General features: G+C 41.8%; 3 protein-coding genes across 3 annotated transcripts; 1 reads left to right on the top strand and 2 right to left on the bottom strand.

Moving 5' to 3' along the window:
- Positions 1-277: 277 nt before the first annotated feature.
- Positions 278-3,190, bottom strand: mrps25 (mitochondrial ribosomal protein S25). The gene is made up of 4 exons (XM_069140310.1): positions 2,974-3,190; positions 1,459-1,565; positions 1,279-1,366; positions 278-756 (listed from the first exon to the last, which is right to left on the bottom strand). The coding sequence occupies exons 1-4, from the start codon at positions 3,105-3,107 to the stop codon at positions 567-569; spliced, it is 519 nt and encodes a 172-aa protein (XP_068996411.1). The 5' UTR covers positions 3,108-3,190; the 3' UTR covers positions 278-566.
- A 212-nt stretch (positions 3,191-3,402) lies between these two features.
- Positions 3,403-17,065, bottom strand: nr2c2 (nuclear receptor subfamily 2, group C, member 2). The gene is made up of 15 exons (XM_069140770.1): positions 16,885-17,065; positions 14,216-14,300; positions 13,855-13,950; positions 13,442-13,642; positions 13,171-13,276; positions 12,842-13,021; positions 11,964-12,120; positions 11,762-11,852; positions 11,528-11,673; positions 10,742-10,913; positions 9,730-9,851; positions 8,355-8,494; positions 7,921-8,058; positions 7,145-7,250; positions 3,403-6,635 (listed from the first exon to the last, which is right to left on the bottom strand). Exons 2-15 carry the CDS (start codon positions 14,273-14,275, stop codon positions 6,461-6,463), a joined length of 1,890 nt encoding a protein of 629 aa, XP_068996871.1. The 5' UTR covers positions 14,276-14,300; positions 16,885-17,065; the 3' UTR covers positions 3,403-6,460.
- A 1,632-nt stretch (positions 17,066-18,697) lies between these two features.
- On the top strand, positions 18,698-21,619 carry b3galt4 (UDP-Gal:betaGlcNAc beta 1,3-galactosyltransferase, polypeptide 4). Its single transcript, XM_069140885.1, has one exon. It carries the CDS (start codon positions 19,438-19,440, stop codon positions 20,551-20,553), a length of 1,116 nt encoding a protein of 371 aa, XP_068996986.1. The 5' UTR covers positions 18,698-19,437; the 3' UTR covers positions 20,554-21,619.
- Positions 21,620-22,207: the final 588 nt, after the last annotated feature.

Raw genomic sequence — 22,207 nt, 5'->3', positions numbered from 1 at the left:
ATAAAAAGGTGTGGCGGTGTGATTGACAGCTGCTCTGATTGTGGTAGTTGTTGAGATGGAGTCAGACAGGTGTAGGCTTTGACCTTGACACTGCAGCTCCACCCTTCGATTGATGCTGGGCTTTCCAAATGACATCAGTAACTTAAGATGGCTGCGCCAGTATCGGGGATACTTCGGCTTCACTTTTGTACAGCGGGAGGAGCAGATGTGTCATCCATCTTTACAAAGAATCTATCTACAGTCTAGAATTATAAATAATAAGCTTATTACGAGTGAAAAATGTAGCCCGGGCAAATGCAGCTTTTATTTGTATTTTTACATTATGGTGTTCAGTTCTGGGTCGACACCGCTCGAAGTAAATCCCATGAGGACGAGCTGATTCTCCAACCGGGTACCACAAAGACAAGTTGTGGTGTCGGGTCGTCCGAACTAAGCCCGAAGCACCGACTGCCATCATGTACTGGTTCCCGCTGCTTCGGGTGGGGGTGAAGTGCCAGTCTTTCTTATGAAAACAGACCAAAAGTCACAATATTGTCCAGTAAATGTTCAAAAGTCCGCTGTCCTTCTCACTCCTGCGACGCTGCCATCCGGGCACGGTATTTGCCCGTCATCTCCTTGGGCAGCGGCGTGGTGCCAGGACACGGCACCTGGCCCGCCACCTCGCAGATACACTCCCTCAGGCAGTACTTCTTTGGTCCGAAGTTGGCGGGGTTGGAGGCCTGCATTTTGGCTCGAGCCTCAGCTCGTAACACTTCTCTGTGGAGAGAGATACATGAGCATAGAGCTGGGCAGTACATCTTTCTCATATCAATATCACGGTATGAGAGTACATATCTGTTTTTTTTAAAAGCTGCATTACAGTAAAATTAGGATCGTACCGGACTGTTATATTATTTGCCTTTTCCATGTAGTCAATATATCCACACAGCGGATTATTTATTACAAAATCTCACCGAGTTAATATCTTCTGAAAACACCAATAATCATCCCCATGGTATCATCGCAATATTGATATTAATGTATTTTGTTATAATTCGAACACGAACATTTGTTCTGATATGCAGAAAGCAAAATGCACCCGATCACAACTCGGAGCCGCAGAAAAGTGTCTGAATATATAATCTGAGTATTCCCAGTTTTTGATTTTTAACAAACCATTTTGGATTACTGGGTGTAGATTGATGGGAAAAAAATGACGATTTTAAGCATTTAAATACGTTAAACAGACAGGTGTCATGAAACATGGTTCACGCATAGAAATAACTCTGAATATCTTACTCTGATTTGCCTAAAATCTTCTTGACATGTTGTGAAATTTGTTTGTGGTCCTTCCCTTCCACGTCCACCAGAACCTGCTCCCCTTCATCTGCACAGAGACGGACGGAGGACATAAGCGAGAGCCTCATTTCCAGTTGTACATTATGATGCAGTGGTAAGAGGACACTGAAGGATACACACCCAGGTAGAACTTCAAGAACGGTGACGGTGTCATGTTCTTGAACATCATTATTTGGACCCACGGGTTTTTGTACTGAATCTGAGGAATATTGAAGAACACAAACTTTCTGCAAAACACACACAGAGAGAGAGAGAGAGAGAGAAAGAGAGAGAACACAAGTTAGAAATTGCTTCACATCGCAGTTGTTCAAACTCTATACTTTATATTTACTCAACTTTTAACAAGAAAACTTTCAAACAAATGGTGCATTTGTTCCTGGATGTTTAAGTTACCCTTCCGCGTACGTTCTGTAATATTTGTACTTATTAACAGTCATATAAGAAAAAGGACATTTACGATTGTAAGTAGGATTGTAACAGCCAAGTTATTTGATGTAGCCAAGGAAACAAAAATCACATTATTCAAGATGTTTGAACATTGTCTTGTGTGCGCATAATTATATCACTAATGGCCGGCTGCTATAAAAGCCCAGTAAGTTTGTGTTCCATAATCATACCGTGCACAATCATATATTTTTATTTCTAATACGAAAATGCATTGTTGTGAAAATATTTCGCCTTGCTGATGCAATGGTGTCATATCACTGCATAGTGTAATGGTGAGTGCGTCCGTAAACTCGCACAGGAACAAGCACGGCGGCTACGTTTTATACACAATCTGCATCTGGTTTCTGTTTGGTTTTAATTAAAGTCTGAAGACAAAATGTGTTTCCTGATTTAGGCGTGTTCATTTCAACGTGTGTGTGTGTGAACTTAAAAGCTCATTTTAATTTACCATTTATAATTTGAGGCACGCTTGCAATATTTTTGGTTAGATTTGTGTACTTTAAAAAAAAAAAAAAAACATGACTGGAGTTGTGACAGCTGGATAGAAAGAGGACTGGGGTGGGGGATGGCTGAGGAGTCAGTGACGCAAAGTAGAGCTGAAATGATTAGAAGATCAATAGGAAATCGATTTCCAACTATTTTGATAATCTATGTAGTTTCTAATTTTGGATTGTGGCATGCCATTTTGTTGTCGTATTTTTACTCCCTGAGATCTCCTTGAGTTTGGAGATGTGTCGGAGCAGTTATTAAATCACAACCTGACCCCCTTAAGAACATCAACACTTAAACAAGTCATGTAAGGACTTTTAACAAGGTAAATTGTGAAATAAATCTTCTACTGGGTTTCAATTACAACTGAACCGATCAAGAAACAATCTGCAGATTGATTGGAAATAATTGTTACGCGAGTAACATCTGGTTCCAGATGCGTAAGTCTCGTCAGTGACGGATATTTACACGCGACCCCGTGACTTTATTATCGTCTGACACAGATTCAGGTTGAACCGCTGCGTCGTAGGAAGAAAAAAAACTGAAGCTAGTGGTTCTCAGCAGTTGTATTCTGCTCTGCCATCTTTGCTGTAGCATTAGATTCATTTCTATCAAGAGTAATCTGAGAGTAATAAAAAAACAAAAAAACCCAGATGTGTACGTGCTCTCCCGCCGCACGGCTGGCCCGTCAGCTCTGACCTTGCTCCGTCGCTGAGCTCTCCGTGCGTGTTGTAATTCACCGTCACGATCTTCACTCGGTTCTTGAAGATGATGTCGCCCTTCTGGAGATAATCCAGGGTCCTCCTGATCGGAAACCTTCCTTTCATAGGCATTTTGAACCGGCTTTTTTTTTTATTTACAAGATACCATCAGAAACCCTGACAGTTCGCCTGAAGTCGACGCGCACGCGGAAGAAGACGCATGCTGGTGACGTTTTAAGTCGTTGCCTCCTGAACTACCGAGGGACGACTGTAGTTGTAGTTTTTACTGAAACTCTACTACTGTTGGATATTCGACAGACTTGTCCAAATTTCTGAAAGAAAAATTACTGATATTATCCACACAAGTCTTTGCCAAGAATAATATAGACTTTACAATTTTTTTTATTTTTTTTTTTATTTTGGAGTTGTTAAGAGAGCAGTAGAATACATTTATTTTTTATTAGAATCACTGAATCGACGAGGCCCAGAATACATCTCAGATATGCTTTAAGAATATAAATCGATTCAGGGCTCTTTGATTCAAACCAAACGTGGTGAATCAGCTTTTAGTGATTCACATTACAGTAAAATTCCGGCAAACCGCCATCAAATCTGACCGTTACGGACACTTTAACTGAGAGAAACAACTTGTCTCATCCATTTGCATCACAAAGAACTTGAGTCATTTCCTATTTCATGAATAACTGTTTATTTTGTTTAAAATGTGTGGCTCCAGAGAAGTCAGACTTAGAGACTGGAATGCCGTTACAAGAGCTCAGTCGTTAATACATATGTTTTATATCTTCATCGATGTGAGGTAGAAATGTAGAGTTGTGACCAACTTCAGCAAAACACAAATGCCATTTGAATTTCTCAATCTCAACGTTTGAAGAAATACATTTTACATGAGCAGGAAAACAAAGTACATTTACACAGTATAAAATTTTAACCATATGACACTCAATCCACAAAAAAATATTAGAAAATAAAAAAAAATAAAAAAATGCTCTAATACCCTCTAAAGTGGGAGCTGCTCATGGTAAATATTTTAAAGCCACAACATTTAAGTTAACATTTTTCAGATAGCATTTAATAAAATGCGCTTAAGCAAAAGTTTTCCATGCATTGCAATGCACTATAAAAAAAAATTATAACAATGCTCCTCATCAGGGCAGACAGCGACAAGATTAGAAAACCCTGCTTAAAAACAACATGCACTCATTTTAATGAAATTACATGTACAAAGGTCATTTCACACCAGTGCCTTTACAAACAGTCGGTCTGGGTTTTCAACCCAAATATTACAATTGACATTTATTTCACAAGACATAATCCTGGTTGACTTATTTACATCCTCATTATCATTCATGTTGCTGCGGATGCGCATTCTCAGCCATTATACAAGAGGGTAAGCCGATGCATATCTCCAGATTGTCTTGAAGACGTCGATGCACTCTCGAGACTCCAGAAAATCTCACTCTTTTTTCTTTTTCTTTTTTTTTAATCAGGGAAACCTGCCCAAAAGTACTTTAAGTACACTTAGTATGCAACAAGCAAACTTGTTTACAACAAATGAGAGTTTTCAGAAAACAAACAAAACAAAGTTTCCGTCAGCACCGACGCGGTGGAACGCCACAGAAGCTGATTGATGTGCACCAGAATGCAAATGCAAACACAAAAACAGCAGCATAGCTACACGCGAGTACGATTTCAATTTCCTGGGAGGAAATAATCGCCATCGATAAATACACACAGGAAATGCAGATTGAGCAGCCCAGTTATGACACTGATGGGACAGAAGGAAACAACATATAATTGATTGTCACGAAGGGAAAAGTGATTGCACAAGGTTATATTAGCAACATGTTCATGATCACCGGGAAATAAATGTACGACATAAAAACACGTGCGCAATAAAAAAAAATCTCTGAGATGTCGTTCAGGTCAAGAAACGATATCGGGTCTGAGTGGCTTATTCGGCCCCCGGAATTTAAAAGTAAAACTGAAAGACAGGATGAAATCAGACACCTGATTGTGTTGTGATGAGCTTAGAATGCATGTTGCTTTCATAACCGGCCTGTTTGAATACTGCACAGATTGAGGATTCAGTAAAACACTCTACTGAGGTTTGGTATTATACCTGACTGAAGTTGCCTTTCAAAGTATTATTAAAGAATTCTACATTAATGTCAATTTCAAAAGAAAGAAAACGTACAAAACAAGATTAGAACGTCCGTATGTAGGGCTCTATTTTAACGATCTGAAGCGCACAGCACGAGCGTGTTTACGGCATGTCCAAATCCACTTTTGCGAGTTTAACGGTAGATAATCGGAGAGCAAAAACGCTCACAGGTGTGTTACGTGAAATACAACAACCAGCGTCATCTCCCATTCCCTTTAGAAGTCAGGAGAGCTTGAACCCTGGCAAATTCCAACATAACAGCGGATTCGCAGAGCGGGAATGAACACTTGACTGCAACAGACAATAATAATGTTTCACCTCTTATTTCTAATCTTTTGCGTATCTGTGTGTAACGAGCAGAGTGGAACTCTGCTGCGCGCCTCACCACGGGGTACACATCACTACGCGCACTTGAAATAAAAGTGAGAAAATGCCGCGCTGCTGGCGTAAATACACGTTTGTTTTGGTCGATCGCACAATCGCTTTCCGCCGCGTCACGATGCCAAAAGTGCACCTGAACACACCTCATTTTGAGGGCAACACTCCCGCCGGTGCTCAGACGGGCGCAAGTACATTTCCTATTTAAATAACGTTGGCGCTGGATTGCTAAAATGACAACTGCGTTGGTCTGAAACCAGCAAAGACACTTGCATTGTACTTGGTGCTGCTTTGCGCCGGGTGTAAGATAGAGCCCTTCGTCTTTGTTAAAGCCTGAATTTAACTGCAGTCATTAAACAGACCAGTTCAACATAAACAAAAACTTTTACTTCAGTTGTTTTTTTTTTTTTTTTTTTTTTTTTTAAAAGGTGAAGTTCTTCATGTAACATTTCTGAAAATGAGATTCTGCACTGTTTGTGCATCTCATTCTGATACGGGCATCCAACGCCAGTGTTAAATTATGTATGTGATCAACATGAGAGCACGGTAAGGCTTAGATAAATCGAAAACAATTCAAAACGCTTCGGTCAAGAGGTGATGTGATGAGGCTGAAGTGCTATAAAGACATTAAAGGAGACGAGCACAGCGGCAGCCGCAGAGCATTCTTTTTTTCCCCCCATGTAGTTCAAAGCGGCGGACTTCATCAGCCACAGAAAAACATTCCCAGTCATCCTGGCTTTCCAATGGAATCTTGATCCACCAAGGACTCCTGAATGACTCTGCACCGTGCGTCTTTAGAAAACGAGGGGCTGCCGCAGGACTGCAGTTCAGCCCTGCAACCCTCGAGGGATAAAGAAAGTACCTGAAGTGGAGACTCACTCATCTTTAAGCTGACAGTTGTGGGTGCTGGGAGGGAGACGGGGTGTCATTCTGCAGAGTCACAGTCCTGGCTGTTGTACTCGGCTGTCTCCATCTTGAGGATGTAGGGAATGATGCTGTCAATGGAGACGTTACCTATTAGGCCGGTGAAGAAGAGCTCCTCTGTGATGCCGGAGTTCATTAGGCGCAGGGCGGGGAGACGAGTCAGGATACGCGTCAGCCTGGAGAGACAAACACACAACAGTTCCTGCAGAGTCTTCTCCATTTCTTCTATTCATTTGGGGGTTTTTTTTAGCAGTTTTTTTTTTTTGTGTGTGTGTTTCCTCACATTCTTAAAGAGCCAAATTTGTGTCAATTAACCAGACAAACACACGTCTACTCCTGAATGAGACCCAGGACGAAGCCTCTGCTCATTCTGACGTGCTGCTGCTGTGTGCGACTCATAATTGGCTCTCCAGTCATGCTTACCCAGCAGATATTGCTGACCAGCAGCAGAGTGGGGGTGTGACACTTTTATTTTAGTGTCATACGCAGACTGGGACATTAATACGACAGCCTGCCGGCGTTTCGACACCACTCATGGCAAACACGAGTGGTGTCGAAGCGATGAATTCCTGTTGTGACAGCATTATCAAGATTAAACTAGTTGCCATGTAAAATGTCTTCGTTCATTTTACTGTCACCTGTGATTGGTTATGTTTTGAGAGTTGTACCGCAGCTACCAACGCACCTGTAGGTGTCATCTGGATATGTTTTCTGCACGTAGTCCTGCAGCTCCATCAGAGCTTTCTCCTGGAACTTCTCGATCTGCCCGCTGCTGTCCACGCCTGGGTGATCTGACGAGTCAAACACACAAAACGGTTTATACTCCAAAATGCAAATACTCGTCATTCACTCAAACTCTTGTGTGAAGAATCAGACAAGCTGCAGTTGATTTACAACGCGGCTGCCGGAGTCCTCATGAAGACTAAAAAAGGAGATCATATCACTCCAGTTCTCAGATCTTTCTGCTGGTTTCCACGAATTGATTTCGAAATGTTACTTTATAAAGTCCTGAGTGGTTCAGGGCCAAAATACAACATGTCTGTGGCAGGTCTGGTTTCTGTCTCCAGAGTCAAAACTAAACATGAAGAAGCAGCGTTCAACTTTTATGCTCCACATATCTGGGGAAAACTGCAGGTCTGCTACAACTCTCAGCTCTTTTAAATCAACACTGAGGACTTTTCTGTTTGTTACAGCCTTTTATTAAATCAAGTAATTACTCATTTCTTGCACTGCAATGTAACTTTTACTTTTGTATTTCCTATTTTTATTTTCTACTTTTTAATTTGTTTCTTTTACATTTTGTCTTGATGCATTTTATGTTCTATGTACATGTTTGAGTTGACTTGTTGCTGAAATGTACTTTACAAATAAACTTGCCTTGATTTCAGTGGAATCGCTTCAATATGACTTGATCCAGCTATTATGTCCATTTATTTTTCTGAGGAAGAAAATCAGACTCACCGGGGCTGAACAACACTATAGCCTTCAGATAGGCGTATTCATAGCTGTCAGTCTCCAGCCTCGTCATGCTGTTACAGAACTCCTGGAACTTCCAGATATGCTCCATCACCTGCTTCACCCTCTCTCCTGACAGCTTGTCTGAGATGGAAGAAAATAACCAGTTTGGTGTATCAATATTCGTGGCTGGCTGGTTTTTGTTTAAGCTTTATCTAATGAGGAAAGACACTTAGCGACACAACAACAACAACAAAAAACATGACATCATGAAAAGATGCATTTCCCCAACTGTTTCTTTGTATGTCTTTATTCCTCTTTATCGGTGTGTGTGTGTGTGTGTGTGTGTGTGTGTGTGTGTGTGTGTGTGTGTGTGTGTGTGTGTGTGTGTGTGTGTGTGTGTTCTACTGTGAAATGAAGATGAGATCTGTGGTCCATACCGTCCTGGATGTTGCTTTGAAGGTGATTGATGATGGCAGTGAGGATGGTGGAAAGGTTCATCACATGAGCGCACTGAGCGAGACCCAGAGTGAACAGCTCATTCCAGCAGGCTCGCACCAAACTGGTGTTTGCTTCCTGGCTGGGAAATACAGAGGCAGGAAAATATAACTAAGTGTGACGCAGAGTGACAGTAGTGCACTGCAGTCCGACGGTGTTTGCAAAGCTACATCTTGGAAAAGTATCATTCAACAACAATGGGGCTTTCGCACCATTCGGTGCTCGTGCCCTAATTAAAAGAAATGAGGAAAAATGATGTCAGTACAGAACCTAATGATATAAAACAATTAATAATAGGGGCATACACTGGTAGCTCCAAATCAATAATCTCAAAACTTTACCAGAGAATTACAAAAGGTAGAGGAACTACCACAACCTATATTAAGGAGAGATGGGGGAAAGAATTAGAAGATAAAATATCTAGTCACCAATGGCAGAACATGTGGGAAACTGTTTTTTTCTACATCTTGTTCTATGTATTGCCGGGAATTTGGTTGGAAGAACCTCGTTCGTTTCTTTGTTTCTCCTAAAATGAAAACACTTAACTACAACAAGCCATACATGCTGGGGAAATTGTGTGGATGGGTGTGATAAACCATCACCACATTTGTTTGGAGCTGCCCCAAGATACAACTATTTTGGGAAAAGATTTGGAGAATTATGCATCGTATTCTTGAGCAGCAGATCCTGTTCACATGTAAGTCACTTTATTTGGCCGATCTACCGGAAGGAATAACAGGAAATGACAGATACCTCCTGAAAATATTAACTGTAGCCGCAAAAAAAGGCAATTACTTATAAATGGTTACAAACCGACCCACCTTCAGTAGAAAACTGGATTGAAATCATCAAAGACATTCATGATATGGAAAGATTAAGAAAAGACACATACTTAGCAAGATGGATTAAAAATGGATCAAATATTGGTCAGAATTAGGAAATTGGCTGGTGACTTGCCCTCCCTAACCTCACACATGATTTCTTCTGTGTCTCTCTTAAAATGTCAATTATCTCCCTCTTGCTGGATGCTATGCCATTCGTGTATAATTAGATTCAAGTTTAATTATTGCCGTGCACAGACCCCCTTGTATATATTGCTTAATATATGTTTGTTGGACTAAATTTATGTATGACATAAGCGTCCGGAAAACTCGTTGATGCGCTGTACCGCTGCTGTTTTTTTTTTTAGTTGCTTGTTTTATTCGTTTTTTTGTTTGTCTTTTTCTTGCCAAAAAAAAATACTTAAATAAAAAAATGTAACTAAAAAAACAAAAAAAAGCTATCGTTTAAGTTTTCTTGCGTCAAATGCTTTCTCACCCGAGAGCAGAGAAGGCAGGGATGGAGCGCGCCCAGTGCATGGAGAGGAAGAGGAGTCTGGAGGCTGACTCACAGATGTAGTGTACATTCAGATACTCGGGCATGGGACTGGGCATGGTCAGCTAAAGGAGAGAAGCAAAGACAAAGAAGGGCATTGCAAAAGGTTATTACGTTTTTTTAAAAAGCGCACTATTAGCAACAGATGAATGGCAAAACAAATAAAATACTAAAAGTGTCTTAATTGGGGCGACCTAGTATCCTAATGGTTGGGAAACGTCGCTCGTAGCGCTGGGCAACATATTGATATCATGAAATGAAACTAGATGAGGTCTTTTCTTTTCAATGTTGTGGTATTGTGATGTGGGACAAGAATTGCATTTTCCTGGCTTTAAAGGCCGTCATACATTAACGTGATGTATTTCCGAAGCTTACCTCCAAGAGTCAGCTGTTTTATTATTCTCCCTTAACTCGCTTAATCTATATATCCACATTACTCATGATTATTTATGAAAAGATTTTGTTAAAGCACCAATTGTCATCTCTAATACTGATAACGAGGTGTTGGTCAAAATTATTGTTATATTGTATTTTGTCCGTATCACTTAGCCCTGATTCTTCATAACTGATTTGTCCTCAAATTGACTCCCGGCCAAGGAGCTGCATGTTATATGTCAAACCCTTCTATCTTTCTGCTCACATTTCCTGTCTGTATCTCTACAAGCTCTATCAAATACAGGCAACAACACTAAAAAAAAAAATCATCTCATTAAGTGTCTCAACTCCACATTGGAACAAGTCACATGAATACCTAAATAACTGTTATAATAAAGGATTTCTAAATCTTGACATAAGAATATTGTATGCATATATATTGGTCAAACACATGTTAATAAAGATTTTTTTTTTTGCCTCTTCTTGATATATATATATATATACATATATATATATATATATATATATATGACTATATCCCCCAATTATCAATTAATGTTCATGAGTGGACTCCACCCACCTTAAAGCCGACATGGCTGTCTGTGAGCAGCGGTCCTTCCACCTCAATGATGGGGGTCTCTTGGTCTCGACCAATCAGCTGGATCGTTGTCCCACCGACACACTTATCAGCCAGATTCTGTCCGACCCCGACCTCAGGAGGGTTAAAGACTTTGGCCAGAGTGTCAAAGGCACTGTGTGCAAAACGCACACACACACACACACACACAAAGAGAAACACACACATAGAGAGACACAAACACACCTTTAGGTTCACTAATTTGACAGGAAGCTCTCTACAACATAAATACATGTTTCCTTCTCATGTACATAAACTTTGAAATATACCTACACAAAAACAGTTTACAGCGCTTTTATCATCTAAGCTTTCGGTTACTGTTTTTTGTACGCAGCACTTTTTTTTATTTTGTGGTACTGTGCGGTAGAGTTTACATAATTTCATCACATTACAACCCAAAATGTTGGTTAACTGTGGCCTTCTGGTTTGAATACGTAAAAATGATTCAGACTTATGGATTGATTTACTTTTTGTTACATTGCACTTAAAAATAAAAGTTAGAGGAAGACTTTTGTGGAAGTCATTGTTTTATCTTTGTTTTTTTTTTGTCGTGATTGATTTGTTTTGCCTCGGCAGAGACAAACATGGTTCTTTTTACGAGGCCACTAACCTGACAAGTGAGACCAAAAATGAACAAGCAAAGACAAGACTTTACAAAGGGCCAGTTAAAGTGAGTGATGAAACCCCTCACGAACACAATCCCCTCCTTTCTCTGCACGGCTGACTGACCGTGTTATCTCGCTGGTAGACTGCTCCTCGTGTTGGCTGTCTGACGTATCGCCATTGTTCAGGTTTTCTTTTAGTGAGTCACTCAGGTTGGCCAGTGATGTCACAACGTTGGCTAATGTCCCCAAGTCTCCGTGGCCAGAATCCATCTGAAGACAAAATATATATACAAAACGGAGTATCTTGTACAGACTGTCAAGCTCAAACAAACACGGCCTCTTAGATGATCCGATGTACCTTCGAGTCAGTCGCCAGCAGCAAAGTTCCGTCACTCTGGATGACCGGCTGCTGGATGTTAACCAGCATCCCCTGATCCAGCAGACTGGATCTGCACATCACAGAAAGCAGTATCGCAACAAGTTAACACAACAACAACAAGATTGTCCAACTCAAAGAGCTCAGGTCTGACGTTTTGTCTTTAGGTCTAATTCCCACTGACCTGGAGCCATCTGTCTCTGTGTCGGAGATGAAGGTCGGCGTGGCGATGAGCGGACTGTTCAGGTCTTTTCGAATGTAGATCTTCTGGGTGGAGGCGGCGCAGTTGGCATGTTTCTCTCTGGGCACGATATCGATGGGCTTTCTCTCACTCTGGACAGCTGATGATTAACAGCGAGCAGATTCAATTTATATTTTACCCATGCTTATAATGAATGGTTATACAACTACTACTACCACCGCTACTACAAATAATAATAATAACAGTCGTAATATATGACAGGAAAGCAAGATAAAAGAAATCCAGTGTCTTCTTGAAGGACACTTCAGTATTGCTGCAGATAAAAGGTCCTATATTTTAAATGTTCTGTGGTTTAAATGGGTGGAATTCATCAAATTGTTCAAGAACCACATTTTAGAGGTTGAAGCACGGCCTCTGTTCTCTCCAACCTCCAGCTGAATAAAAAGGATTTCTGCGGTGTTCACCAAATTTAAGTCTCTCAACACAGTTTAAAATGTAGATTTGTAGATTAGACTGGATGGATCGATGGATGGATTGATTAACCAAATAACTGTTGTCTATTATGAGAAGTTAAGCTTTGTAGCTACTGTAGCTAGCTTTAGCAATAAGAGTTTAGTAAAGATCTGATAGTGCCGACTGAACGGCCTCCTGCAGATTCATTCATCCACTGTCTCACTTCTAGTTTATGCAAGAAAAGCAAGAACAATTTAAAATATCCAAGACCTTTGTGAATGAATTTATAATAACTTTATAATTTGTAAGGGAGATTAATCAATTCTCTCGAAGACTTTTTTTCCCCCACTTGTTTCTGAGTGGGCCTCTATTTTTGTACTGTGTTCTGGATTTGGCCACAAACTCACACTCGGTCTTCATCCCCATCTTAAGGCATTTCCTCAACCGACAGAACTGGCAGCGGTTGCGGTGGTGTTTGTTGATGACGCAGTCCTGCTTGCTGCGGCAGCTGTAGGTCAGATTCTTCCTCACGCTTCGCTTGAAGAAACCTTTACATCCCTCACAGCTGACCGCTCCATAATGACGCCCTGAGCACAAACAGAACCAGTCAGAGCACCTGAGTCACTGAGCAATGCGTGGCTGAGACTGCCAACAATGTGAAGCCGAACATACCGTTGGACTGGACATCAGGAAGCATTCGTCAAAGTACATGCAGCTGCAATGCATGCTAGAGTACCTGAAGCCTTGTCCCCGCACACCAAACAGTACTCCACCGGCTGTGGTCGGCTCAGATCCCCCGACTGTCCTAACAACCGTTCCATTGACACTGGATCAGTGACAATCTGAAAAGTCAAACAGAGGCCATTAATCTGGAGTTTCACCTTCACACATGGTCAATATCCTGGTTTTAACAATATGTGAAAAACAGTAGAAAATATACAGACCAAGATATTACCAGTAGCACTGTCACATTATGTACTGCGGGTTGACATTATGGGGGATTGTACCTGTATCCTTCCTGGCATCAGGCTGTCTGCAGCAGTGAAGATGAGCTGCTTAGTGCTGTGACTGTCTGGTGAGGCCAGGATAACCTTGCCTGCCCCTGAGCTGTCAGCTGTAGTCAGAATGAACTGCCGCTTTGGAGCACTGGACGGGTTCATCGCTGTCACTATCTGGATCTTCTGACCAGTCTGCTGGTCGGTTACAATCTGCGGGCGTTAGAGATGGAAGAGGCAGACAGAGAGAGAGAGCGAGAGGGAGGTGAACACACACCAATGGGGTTGAAGTAGAGAAAAGAAGGGAGTGACATTGATGGAGCTCAGTCACATGTTCTAGCATCAACTTGCTCATTGCAGCTAGTAAAAGGGCAACAGGTAGTGGCAGTGTCACGTTCTCTGAAGTTTAAGAGTGCAGTACTCACCTGTATTCGCTGTGGTGTCGTGGCAGGCTCAGCGGAGATGACCTGAAAGCGCTGAGGAGATTCGCTCATCACTGAGTCAGATGGAGAGGATGACACCTAACGGCGTAAACAAATACAAATGATCATTATCAATAGGTCTGCCACACAAATGTAATTCATTTGAGTTTGTGTGAAGCAAAACATTTTGTTACTACACACTTTCAACACTTTTATGTACAAGCAAGTGCACGCACAGTACGGCCACAGGGTCAAAAAGAGTAGCATGGTATTTTCGATTAAAATACTTTTTATATGGGTTATATGGAACAACTGACACTCATAACAAACAGGACATCATTAAACTGTGCCTCTGCCCACTCACCTCTGCCTCGTGCTCGGAGTCCACTTTCTGCTGAGGGAGCAGATTCAGGTTGCTCGTCATGATGATGTAAGGTCATTAGTGAGGTCTGTTTGGAAAGATGCCACAGACGTGATTCAGCCACAGAGGTGCAAAGATGCTTGATGACAGTGAGTGACACAGAGTGTTATATCTGTCATGAAAGGTAACATCTCCTTCATGTCCTTTTCTGATTTGTGGTACTTTCTCATTGGGATTACACCGTTCAGAGGCATTATAAAACACAGCAGTTTCGAGAAGAGGTGACACGACAACCACCAAATGCACGCCCCAAAAGATTCCTCACAACTCATACAGTCTTCACGATCACATATTGGTGTCCTCAAAGAAAATGCTGTCATAAAAAAAATACTCAAGGCAGAAATAAAAAAAAAATAAAAAAAAAAACTCTTTCTCAACACATCACATCACATGTTCATGAATGCAATTATTTAACAGTGGCTGACAAAAGGCCTGTCACAATTATTACGCAATTATCTAAGCTGACCACAATCATTTCACAAAATTGTTTCCAGTCACTTTGCATTTCATTGCGCAGAAGAACTGCTGTGGTTGAAGCCACATGAGTGATGAATTAGCTCCATCAACTGTTTATCTTGAGGCACTTAACTTCTAATATTCAACACACCGCATTTTGATGAGCATCTACTAAAGTCAAAACTACGGTTTCAGCTGCAAAGACAAACAACACAATGCTGCTGTCGGCACATTTCGGTTTTACGCTAAATAACGTTGTAGGAGGCGATCTGTCATTTGTTGGTATGTTACAATGTTTGATGCCAAAAAATGGCTCTTGTTCTTCATAAGGTGTATGTTTATCATTAAACTACGATTAGGCTTGTACCTTAAGAGTGACATAAAATAAATAAAAAGAAGGCAATTGAATCGTTAATTGCAGTTATGAAAATAAATAATCAACTAAAATGTCATGATCGTGACACCAAACTGAAAATACAATTGACCAAATATTTTAAGCAGTCCTTTTACTGCCCCTACTGAGAGTAATTATTCTACATGTTGCAAATGCAAAGTATAATGATTTTCAAAATGTACACGCAAAATAAAAAAATTTAAATTAAAAAAATTAAAACACATTTTAAATGGAGCAATGCCAGCAATTCAGTCAACTTAAGCTGCTCTGCTCTATTGATGTGACACGCCTCACTCTCCAAAATCATCTAACATACACACCCTCCCAGTTTGCCGGTCTATTTATTTTTGCAAAAATCTTCTATTTCTCCCGTTTGTCTGTCAACAACTCTGCTGACTTAGCATGCTGTTCTTTCAGCCTCGCCACCACCCCAGCATCCACCTGCAGGCTCTGGAGGAGTAAGCCTATGATTATGTTCTAAAGCTGTAGTAAACATTTCAAACCTGAGGTGCCTCGCTGAACTTAGGTTGTCTAAAACATGCTGTTTACTTTTAAGTAACATTTTCTTTTAAAGAGACCTGTAAGGTCAGATTTATCCTATTCAAAACAGACTTTAATGACGCACTTACTGAGACAATCCTGTCAAATTTAAACTGTTTCATTTAGTCAGGCGTTTGGTGTAATTGAAGGATCATTTTTATCCACCTCTCATATCGGCAGATATGTTCATTTCGGGGTGATGCTGATATTCAATTTGTATGCCTTTATCAGCTGATACCAACGACATGCCAATAATATACTATATATAATATATATACATCCCTAACATCTTCCCGACACATTGGAAGGGTGTTTTGAAACCTGTGCATCAGTTGTGAAAGCCATTGCATAATTTCCTGGTAGAATTAAGTAATAGCTTCTACTTCATCCATCAACCTCCTCCATGCAGTTGTCAGCTTTGACTCCGTCTTTGCTGATATGGTGTTATATTATAACAGTGATAAAGAATACAGTACAGTGAAAACTAATTGATGATTCTGCAGCATTGACACAGACTCGCTGAGCAAAGGGAGGAGAACGCAGCTTCACATCGTTTATTCATTCGTCTTGAGTGTGTTCATCATTACCACGGTCCCTAAACGCATCACAACAGAGAACAAAATGGAGACTCTGGCAGTCAGCCAAAAACACCGGAGACGAATCGTTATCATAAAATATATTACGGCAATTTTCTTTCCACCCAGCACAAGCGGGTGTCTGCTGATATCCTGACAGTAAAAGTATAAATGCAGCTGTGGTGAATAAAGACAAAGTCACAGTGGGTTTTTAATCCGCCGCCGTCCCTGGGATGGCAAAGGTAAAAGGGTCGAGTTCATCTGCAAGCAGCTGCAGCTTCCTAACGTTAGCCGAGACGCGACAAGGGGGCTGCAAGTGAGAGCCGCCTGTCTCTCTCTTCCCCCCCCCCCCCCCGCCCCGGTCTCCCCACCGGGTCTGTCCTGTTCAGCAATGCAGAGGGGATTAGCTCAGGCTAAATCCACAGCGGTGTCCGCTCGGTGACAATTAGTTAAGCGCAGTCAAGTGCTGTCGCGCAGCGCAGCGCCCCGGCGTCTCCCGGTCCGCGCCCGGATCCCGGAGACGACGGGCAGGAAGGGAGCTCTGCAGCGGCAAGCTAACGGGCTAGCCGGGAAATTAGCTGCGCTCTTTTCTGATCCAGTGTCACAGAGAGCTTTGTACTGTTTTCAGTCCGGGGCTCAACACTTACCTCCGGGAAGCGGCGGTCACAGGTTTTGAGCGCTCGTCTGTTTTATAAAATATTTGTTTTGGTTTTCTTCTGTTAAAGGTCATAGTTCGTGACCCCGCACCGACAGCGCGTTGATGATGGTTGAGGTTGTTTTTTTTTTTTTTTCTTTTTTTTTTTCTTCTTCCTCTCTCGCGTCCCCGCGTGCCTCCAACACCCCCCCCCCCCACACCCCTCCCTCCCTCCCTCCCCCGCTACCCTCGGCGCGAGCCAGACAGGACTGACGTCATTATGTCTGACTGTCCAGAGACTTTGTTGTCAAATTATACATCACAAGAAAATGATAGAAGAACATATTTAATAACAAGCATATTAAAAACTAAATAGAAGTACACTTTCTCCGACAAAGTATCATTTTTCTGCTGTCCTCAATGACATAATAATGCACCGTTTTTAAGTCAATCAGGTCATAAACGAGATGTTATATTACAACTAATGTCATTATAAATTGTAACATTAGTGTTTTAATATGGAATTAAATTTTCGCAGAGAGAAATTGTCAAATTTCAAGCCACGTTTTTGTTTATCATTTAACATCATTTATTGCACTTCCAATTGCAATTAAAAGAACTGTTATATGTTATGTTATTACTAAGACAAAACAATGCCTGAGTTGAAGAACAAAAAACAAATATGGCATGACTTTTCAATAGCCCATAATCAGTTACTGTAATTCAAAAAGGCCAAACAACAAGACGATCTACAAAATTAATATTTCTTTAGCAAGGAAAGAAAATATAATGAATATGTTTCAATAGTTTTTCTCTCATTGCTTTTACTATGCTATATCTTTATGAATGTTACACATCTGAATTATTGAGATCTGATATAATTAAGTAATTTTTTTTTTAAGTATTTAATTAATTAGGCTAGCAGCACTTCATAATCATGCCTATTCAATTCTGTTAAGTTTTTATATAATTATCATGAGACACACACATACAGATACATTCAAGCAATAAATGACTTACCTGCTCAATAGAATTGTCCAGCATTACCACGGATATAAAACAAACAGTCACAAAACGCAGACTTAAGCGAATTAAATTAAACATGAAGACAATGATCAAGGAACAAAGGACAAGGAAAAAACACATTAGAAGGCTAAAGCTTGAAGTAAAGATTGGTCATATCAAAGATACTATAATAAATATAGTCTACCATATGCCTCAAAGTATAACAAATAAACAAAATGCTTCTTTTGTCAGTTTGTGGTAGAAGAGAAAAGGGGTGGTGGGCTATCGAGGGGCATTTTACACATTTTATGCTGTCGAGATTTTACTGAATTACTCAATTTTGTCCTTGCACCGAAACGTGTTTTTTTTTTTTTTTCCATTGTTATTTGAATGTATCAGCTTCGCTGTGCAGGTTATTTTAAAACTTATCTGATGTGGAGGAATTTCTCTGACATCCACTAAATCCTAGTTTTACACTGCCAGTGCCCAACTGTATTTATGTGTGAAAACAGTTCAAGATACTTGTTGGTATCAAGATTTTAACATTTGCTGCATTTCTTTCAGCACTGAGCTAACGTTAACTGCACCGCCACTATCAAATAAACAACTACCCTATTGTAAATAATAAACAAATGACTCAACCAGAAGACAGAAAAAAGAAACACACACACACAAGATAAACACTGGACAGGAAGTAAGCATTACCGTTAAATGACCGGCAGGTGTCGCCATACGCCTCCATGTGTGGCAGGAGAACAATGAGCGCACGGCAGCGTCATTCATTCAATTGAAGTATCATAGAAAACATCTCTTAAATCTTTACGCTTCCTTTGGATGTAAACTTCACATTGGTCTTTTGTCCACCTGATTTAAGGTCTTTTACAGACATTAATTTTTTTTTTTATCTCCATCCCTGTAGCCAAGAGGTGCTTATACTAGGTTATATTTTCTCCACAGTGCAATGTGGGACCAGTTTTATTGTGAAATAGCATTTTAATAATCAATGCAATTTGATAAATACTATCTAATAGGCCTGAGGAAATGCAAACGTGAACATATTTGGCTTTGGCATCAAGCCAACATCGATGAGCTGATGCAAACAGAATTTTGGGTGTCCTGCGGAAATATTGTTTACAGGAAAGAACTGCTCATCGCATGCAAAAGCGATCATTGACTCTGCTGCTCTTTCACAGATCGACATCAGAAGCTCCACGTTACAGCAAAAGAAAAACTGCTTCAGGCTTTGGTCGAATCGACTGCTTCATTTGCGCAGCTGCGTATCACGTTTTTAATAGCGGGTCGGCGGCATCAAACACAAAGGATATCCGCTGCTTTACCGCACCCTCAATAACACTGGCACTCTCATTCGGCTGCTGCTGTGGTACGCTGACTCTCTGAGCAAAGGTCGGACGAGGAGATCGAGAGGTGAGGAAACGCACAATAATGCAATGACAGTGGAGAGCTTCTAGCCGTAGACAGGGGAGGGAAGACTGGGAGAAAACGGGGGAGTTATCGCCGCTATAGTGGTCTTCAGAGCTGCGCAGTGGTGCCAAAGGAGGTCATGGTCGGACGGGGATTGTGGGTGTGTAAGCACCGGTTTGGAAAGCGAGGGAGCAGCCTGGGGATCGTGCCTTTTCTGTGCGCGGTGACAGCGGGCGCAGCCCTGTTGGCTCTGCTCTTTGTGGACTTCATCGAGTCATGGGTCACCTCCATGGGCCTGAACACGGCGGTGGAGCCGCACGCGGGCATCATCCCCCCGCAAAGCGTCCCTCCCACCAGACCCGAGGAGTTCCTGCTCATGCCCAGCCCGCTCGTGTGTCAGCGTGCCAAGCCTTACCTCATCGCCATGGTTGCGTCGGCTCCAGCCAATCAGAGGGCCCGCCAAGCAATCAGGGACACCTGGGGAGGAGAGGTGGAGGTGAGAGGCCTGCGTGTCATGACCTTCTTCATGGTGGGTGTGGCATCTGACCCTGGACTAGCTAAACTGCTGATAGAAGAGGCCCGGGAGAGAGGAGATCTGATCCAGGGGCGCTTTTTGGACACATACTCCAACCTCACTCTGAAGACCCTGTCCCTGCTGGGCTGGGCCCGCCGGTTCTGCCCTCAGGTTCACTTCATGGCCAAAGTGGATGATGATGTCCTGTTCAATCCAAGCACCCTACTATACTTCCTGAACAAGAGCCGTAACCCATATGAGCAAGGAGACTTGTACCTTGGCAGGGTGCATCTTCACGTGGCTCCGGACCGTGACCCGGATAGCAAGCACTACCTCCCTGCTGGGGCCTACCCTCCCTCAGTATTTCCAGACTATTGCAGTGGTACAGCCTACGTTCTTTCCCGCTCTGCATTGCTCAAAATCTCCCTGGCAGCCTCTGCGTCACCTTTATCCACACCTCTGCCCCCTGAGGATGTGTTTGTTGGTCTGTGTGCCCGGGCAGCTGGAGTGCTGCCTTCACACTGCCCGCTCTTCTCTGGCGGTCCAGCTGTGCCATACGGGCGCTGCTGCTATCAGGCAATGGTGTCCGTCCACCACATCCCACCCAGAGACATGCTGCACTATTGGGCTGATGTCCATTCATCACCACCTTGCTCCTGGCTGAGTGTACGAGCCTCTTTGGGGCTGTGCAAAGTCAGGTCGATGCTGGGCTCAGCTCTGGGTCTGGAGCAAGGATTGTGAGGGCTAATGCGGAGTAAAATTGCACTTATTGGGGCTGTGCCTTGGCTCAGTACTGTGAACTGCACACGTGCTCTTCAGGCTATGAAGCTTTACTATGTGCAATGAGAAAAAAATGTCCCTTTTATTTTTATAACTTTATTTTTTTAAACACTTCAATGTATTCAACTGGCTTTTTTGCAGAAAAGGGGATGATCAGCTGGTAGTTTGGAGAACTGTCATCTTTAACCTGTCTTTAGACAGCACCCTGCATTATTACACTGACACAAACTGTAGATGTAGAACAAACGGCATGCTGATATACAGGAAGGAAACAGCTGCTTATCTGAATGGACATCAGAGCAATGTTTTTTACACACTATGTCTGACATGTACAAGCTTCTGCCTTCATATTTAACACCTGTGTACACCATCACCAGGTACTTTAATTCTAGTAGTTAGTATAAATGCATGTCTCCAAAAATATTACAATAGATATTAAATCACAGGTTTATTATACCCAAATAGGAAGGAAGCGTTAATCGATCAAAACCTGTTTTCTGGAAAACAATCACTAAGACTTTAGTGAATGAATTGAATTCATGTTGTAACTCAATAATGAGGACGTCATGATATATGGATTGAAAAGACATTTTTGAAATTGGGTACAGTGGGATCTATTTGGCACTTCTGAAAACAGACAGAAGTTGTTTTCTTCTCTTCAGAGGCTCAATTATCTTGCACCTCATCACCTGATAATGGAAACTACTGATCATGAAACCGATGTGATACACAGCTATAATGCCACTGAATACAAATATTTGGAAATTCCCGTTACAATATCTGCTACGCCGGGCTGGGATGACGCACATTTTAAACGATGGTTTGTAATTTCTCCAGTATAGAGCGTCAGGCTGTCGTGCTTCAACCAGAAACAGAAAACGTCAGTGTGTTAACACTCAGGAAATATATGTATGAATGAAATACAGTCGCCAATAAACCACTCTAAACAAAAAACATGTCTGCTATGGTTCTATTAAACCGTATTTTTATGCTTCTCCATGACAAATGAAGTAAAGTAAAGTAAAGTAAAGTAAAGTAGTTGGGCGGCACGGTGGTGCAGTGGTTAGCACTGTCGCCTCACAGCAAAAAGGTTCCGGGTTCGAATCCGGTCCTGGGCCTTTCTGTGCGGAGTTTGCATGTTCTCCCTGTGCTTGCGTGGGTTCTCTCCAGGTTCTCCGGCTTCCTCCCATCATCCAAAAACATGCACCTCAGGTCAGGTTACCTGGCGCAGTGCTAGTGGCAGCCTGTTGCAGCAGCGCCCCCCTGCTGTAGCAAAGAAATTTCCCTTCGGGGATTAATAAAAAGTGAAAAAAAAAAAAAGGAAGGTAGGTAACCACAAGGGAACAAACGTTTGGGCGACATGAACAGGCAGTTTGGTTATTTATGTTAACAGATGAAGATGTGGGGAAATCATTATTCTTTGAGACCAGAGTTGCTTTTCCACGGCTCTAAGAACCATTAGGAGAAAGTACACTTTGTTTCGTGTCTACGCTGCAGGAAATGAAACCATTCTAGTTTTTGGAACTGTTTTAGTCTTTTACTGACGTAAAAGGTCGTTCACAGTTCTTTATTGCCAAACATACTTCCTTGATGATGTGCGGTATAATAATGGTTG

The sequence above is a fragment of the Embiotoca jacksoni genome, unplaced genomic scaffold (assembly GCF_022577435.1).
Source record: "Embiotoca jacksoni isolate LCO1_2020_lvr unplaced genomic scaffold, fEmbJac1.0.p SCAF_9, whole genome shotgun sequence".
In the NCBI taxonomy this organism is placed as follows: domain Eukaryota; kingdom Metazoa; phylum Chordata; class Actinopteri; family Embiotocidae; genus Embiotoca; species Embiotoca jacksoni.
This window is presented reverse-complemented; position numbering and strand designations above follow the sequence as displayed.

Bases quoted from the DNA above. Each gene is read 5' to 3' on its own strand.
- mrps25 (XM_069140310.1), bottom strand. From the start codon at position 3,107: ATGCCTATGAAAGGAAGGTTTCCGATCAGGAGGACCCTGGATTATCTC. The intron at 1,566-2,973 runs GTCAGAGCTGAC...TGTGTTTTGCAG, and splicing joins GAGCTCAGCGACGGAGCAAG to AAAGTTTGTGTTCTTCAATA. The intron at 757-1,278 runs GTAAGATATTCA...CTCTCTCCACAG, and splicing joins AAGATTTTAGGCAAATCAGA to AGAAGTGTTACGAGCTGAGG.
- nr2c2 (XM_069140770.1), bottom strand. From the start codon at position 14,275: ATGACGAGCAACCTGAATCTGCTCCCTCAGCAGAAAGTGGACTCCGAG. The intron at 13,643-13,854 runs GTGAGTACTGCA...TAACGCCCGCAG, and splicing joins CGACACCACAGCGAATACAG to ATTGTAACCGACCAGCAGAC. The intron at 11,853-11,963 runs GTCAGTGGGAAT...TGTGATGTGCAG, and splicing joins ACAGAGACAGATGGCTCCAG to ATCCAGTCTGCTGGATCAGG.
- b3galt4 (XM_069140885.1), top strand. From the start codon at position 19,438: ATGGTCGGACGGGGATTGTGGGTGTGTAAGCACCGGTTTGGAAAGCGA.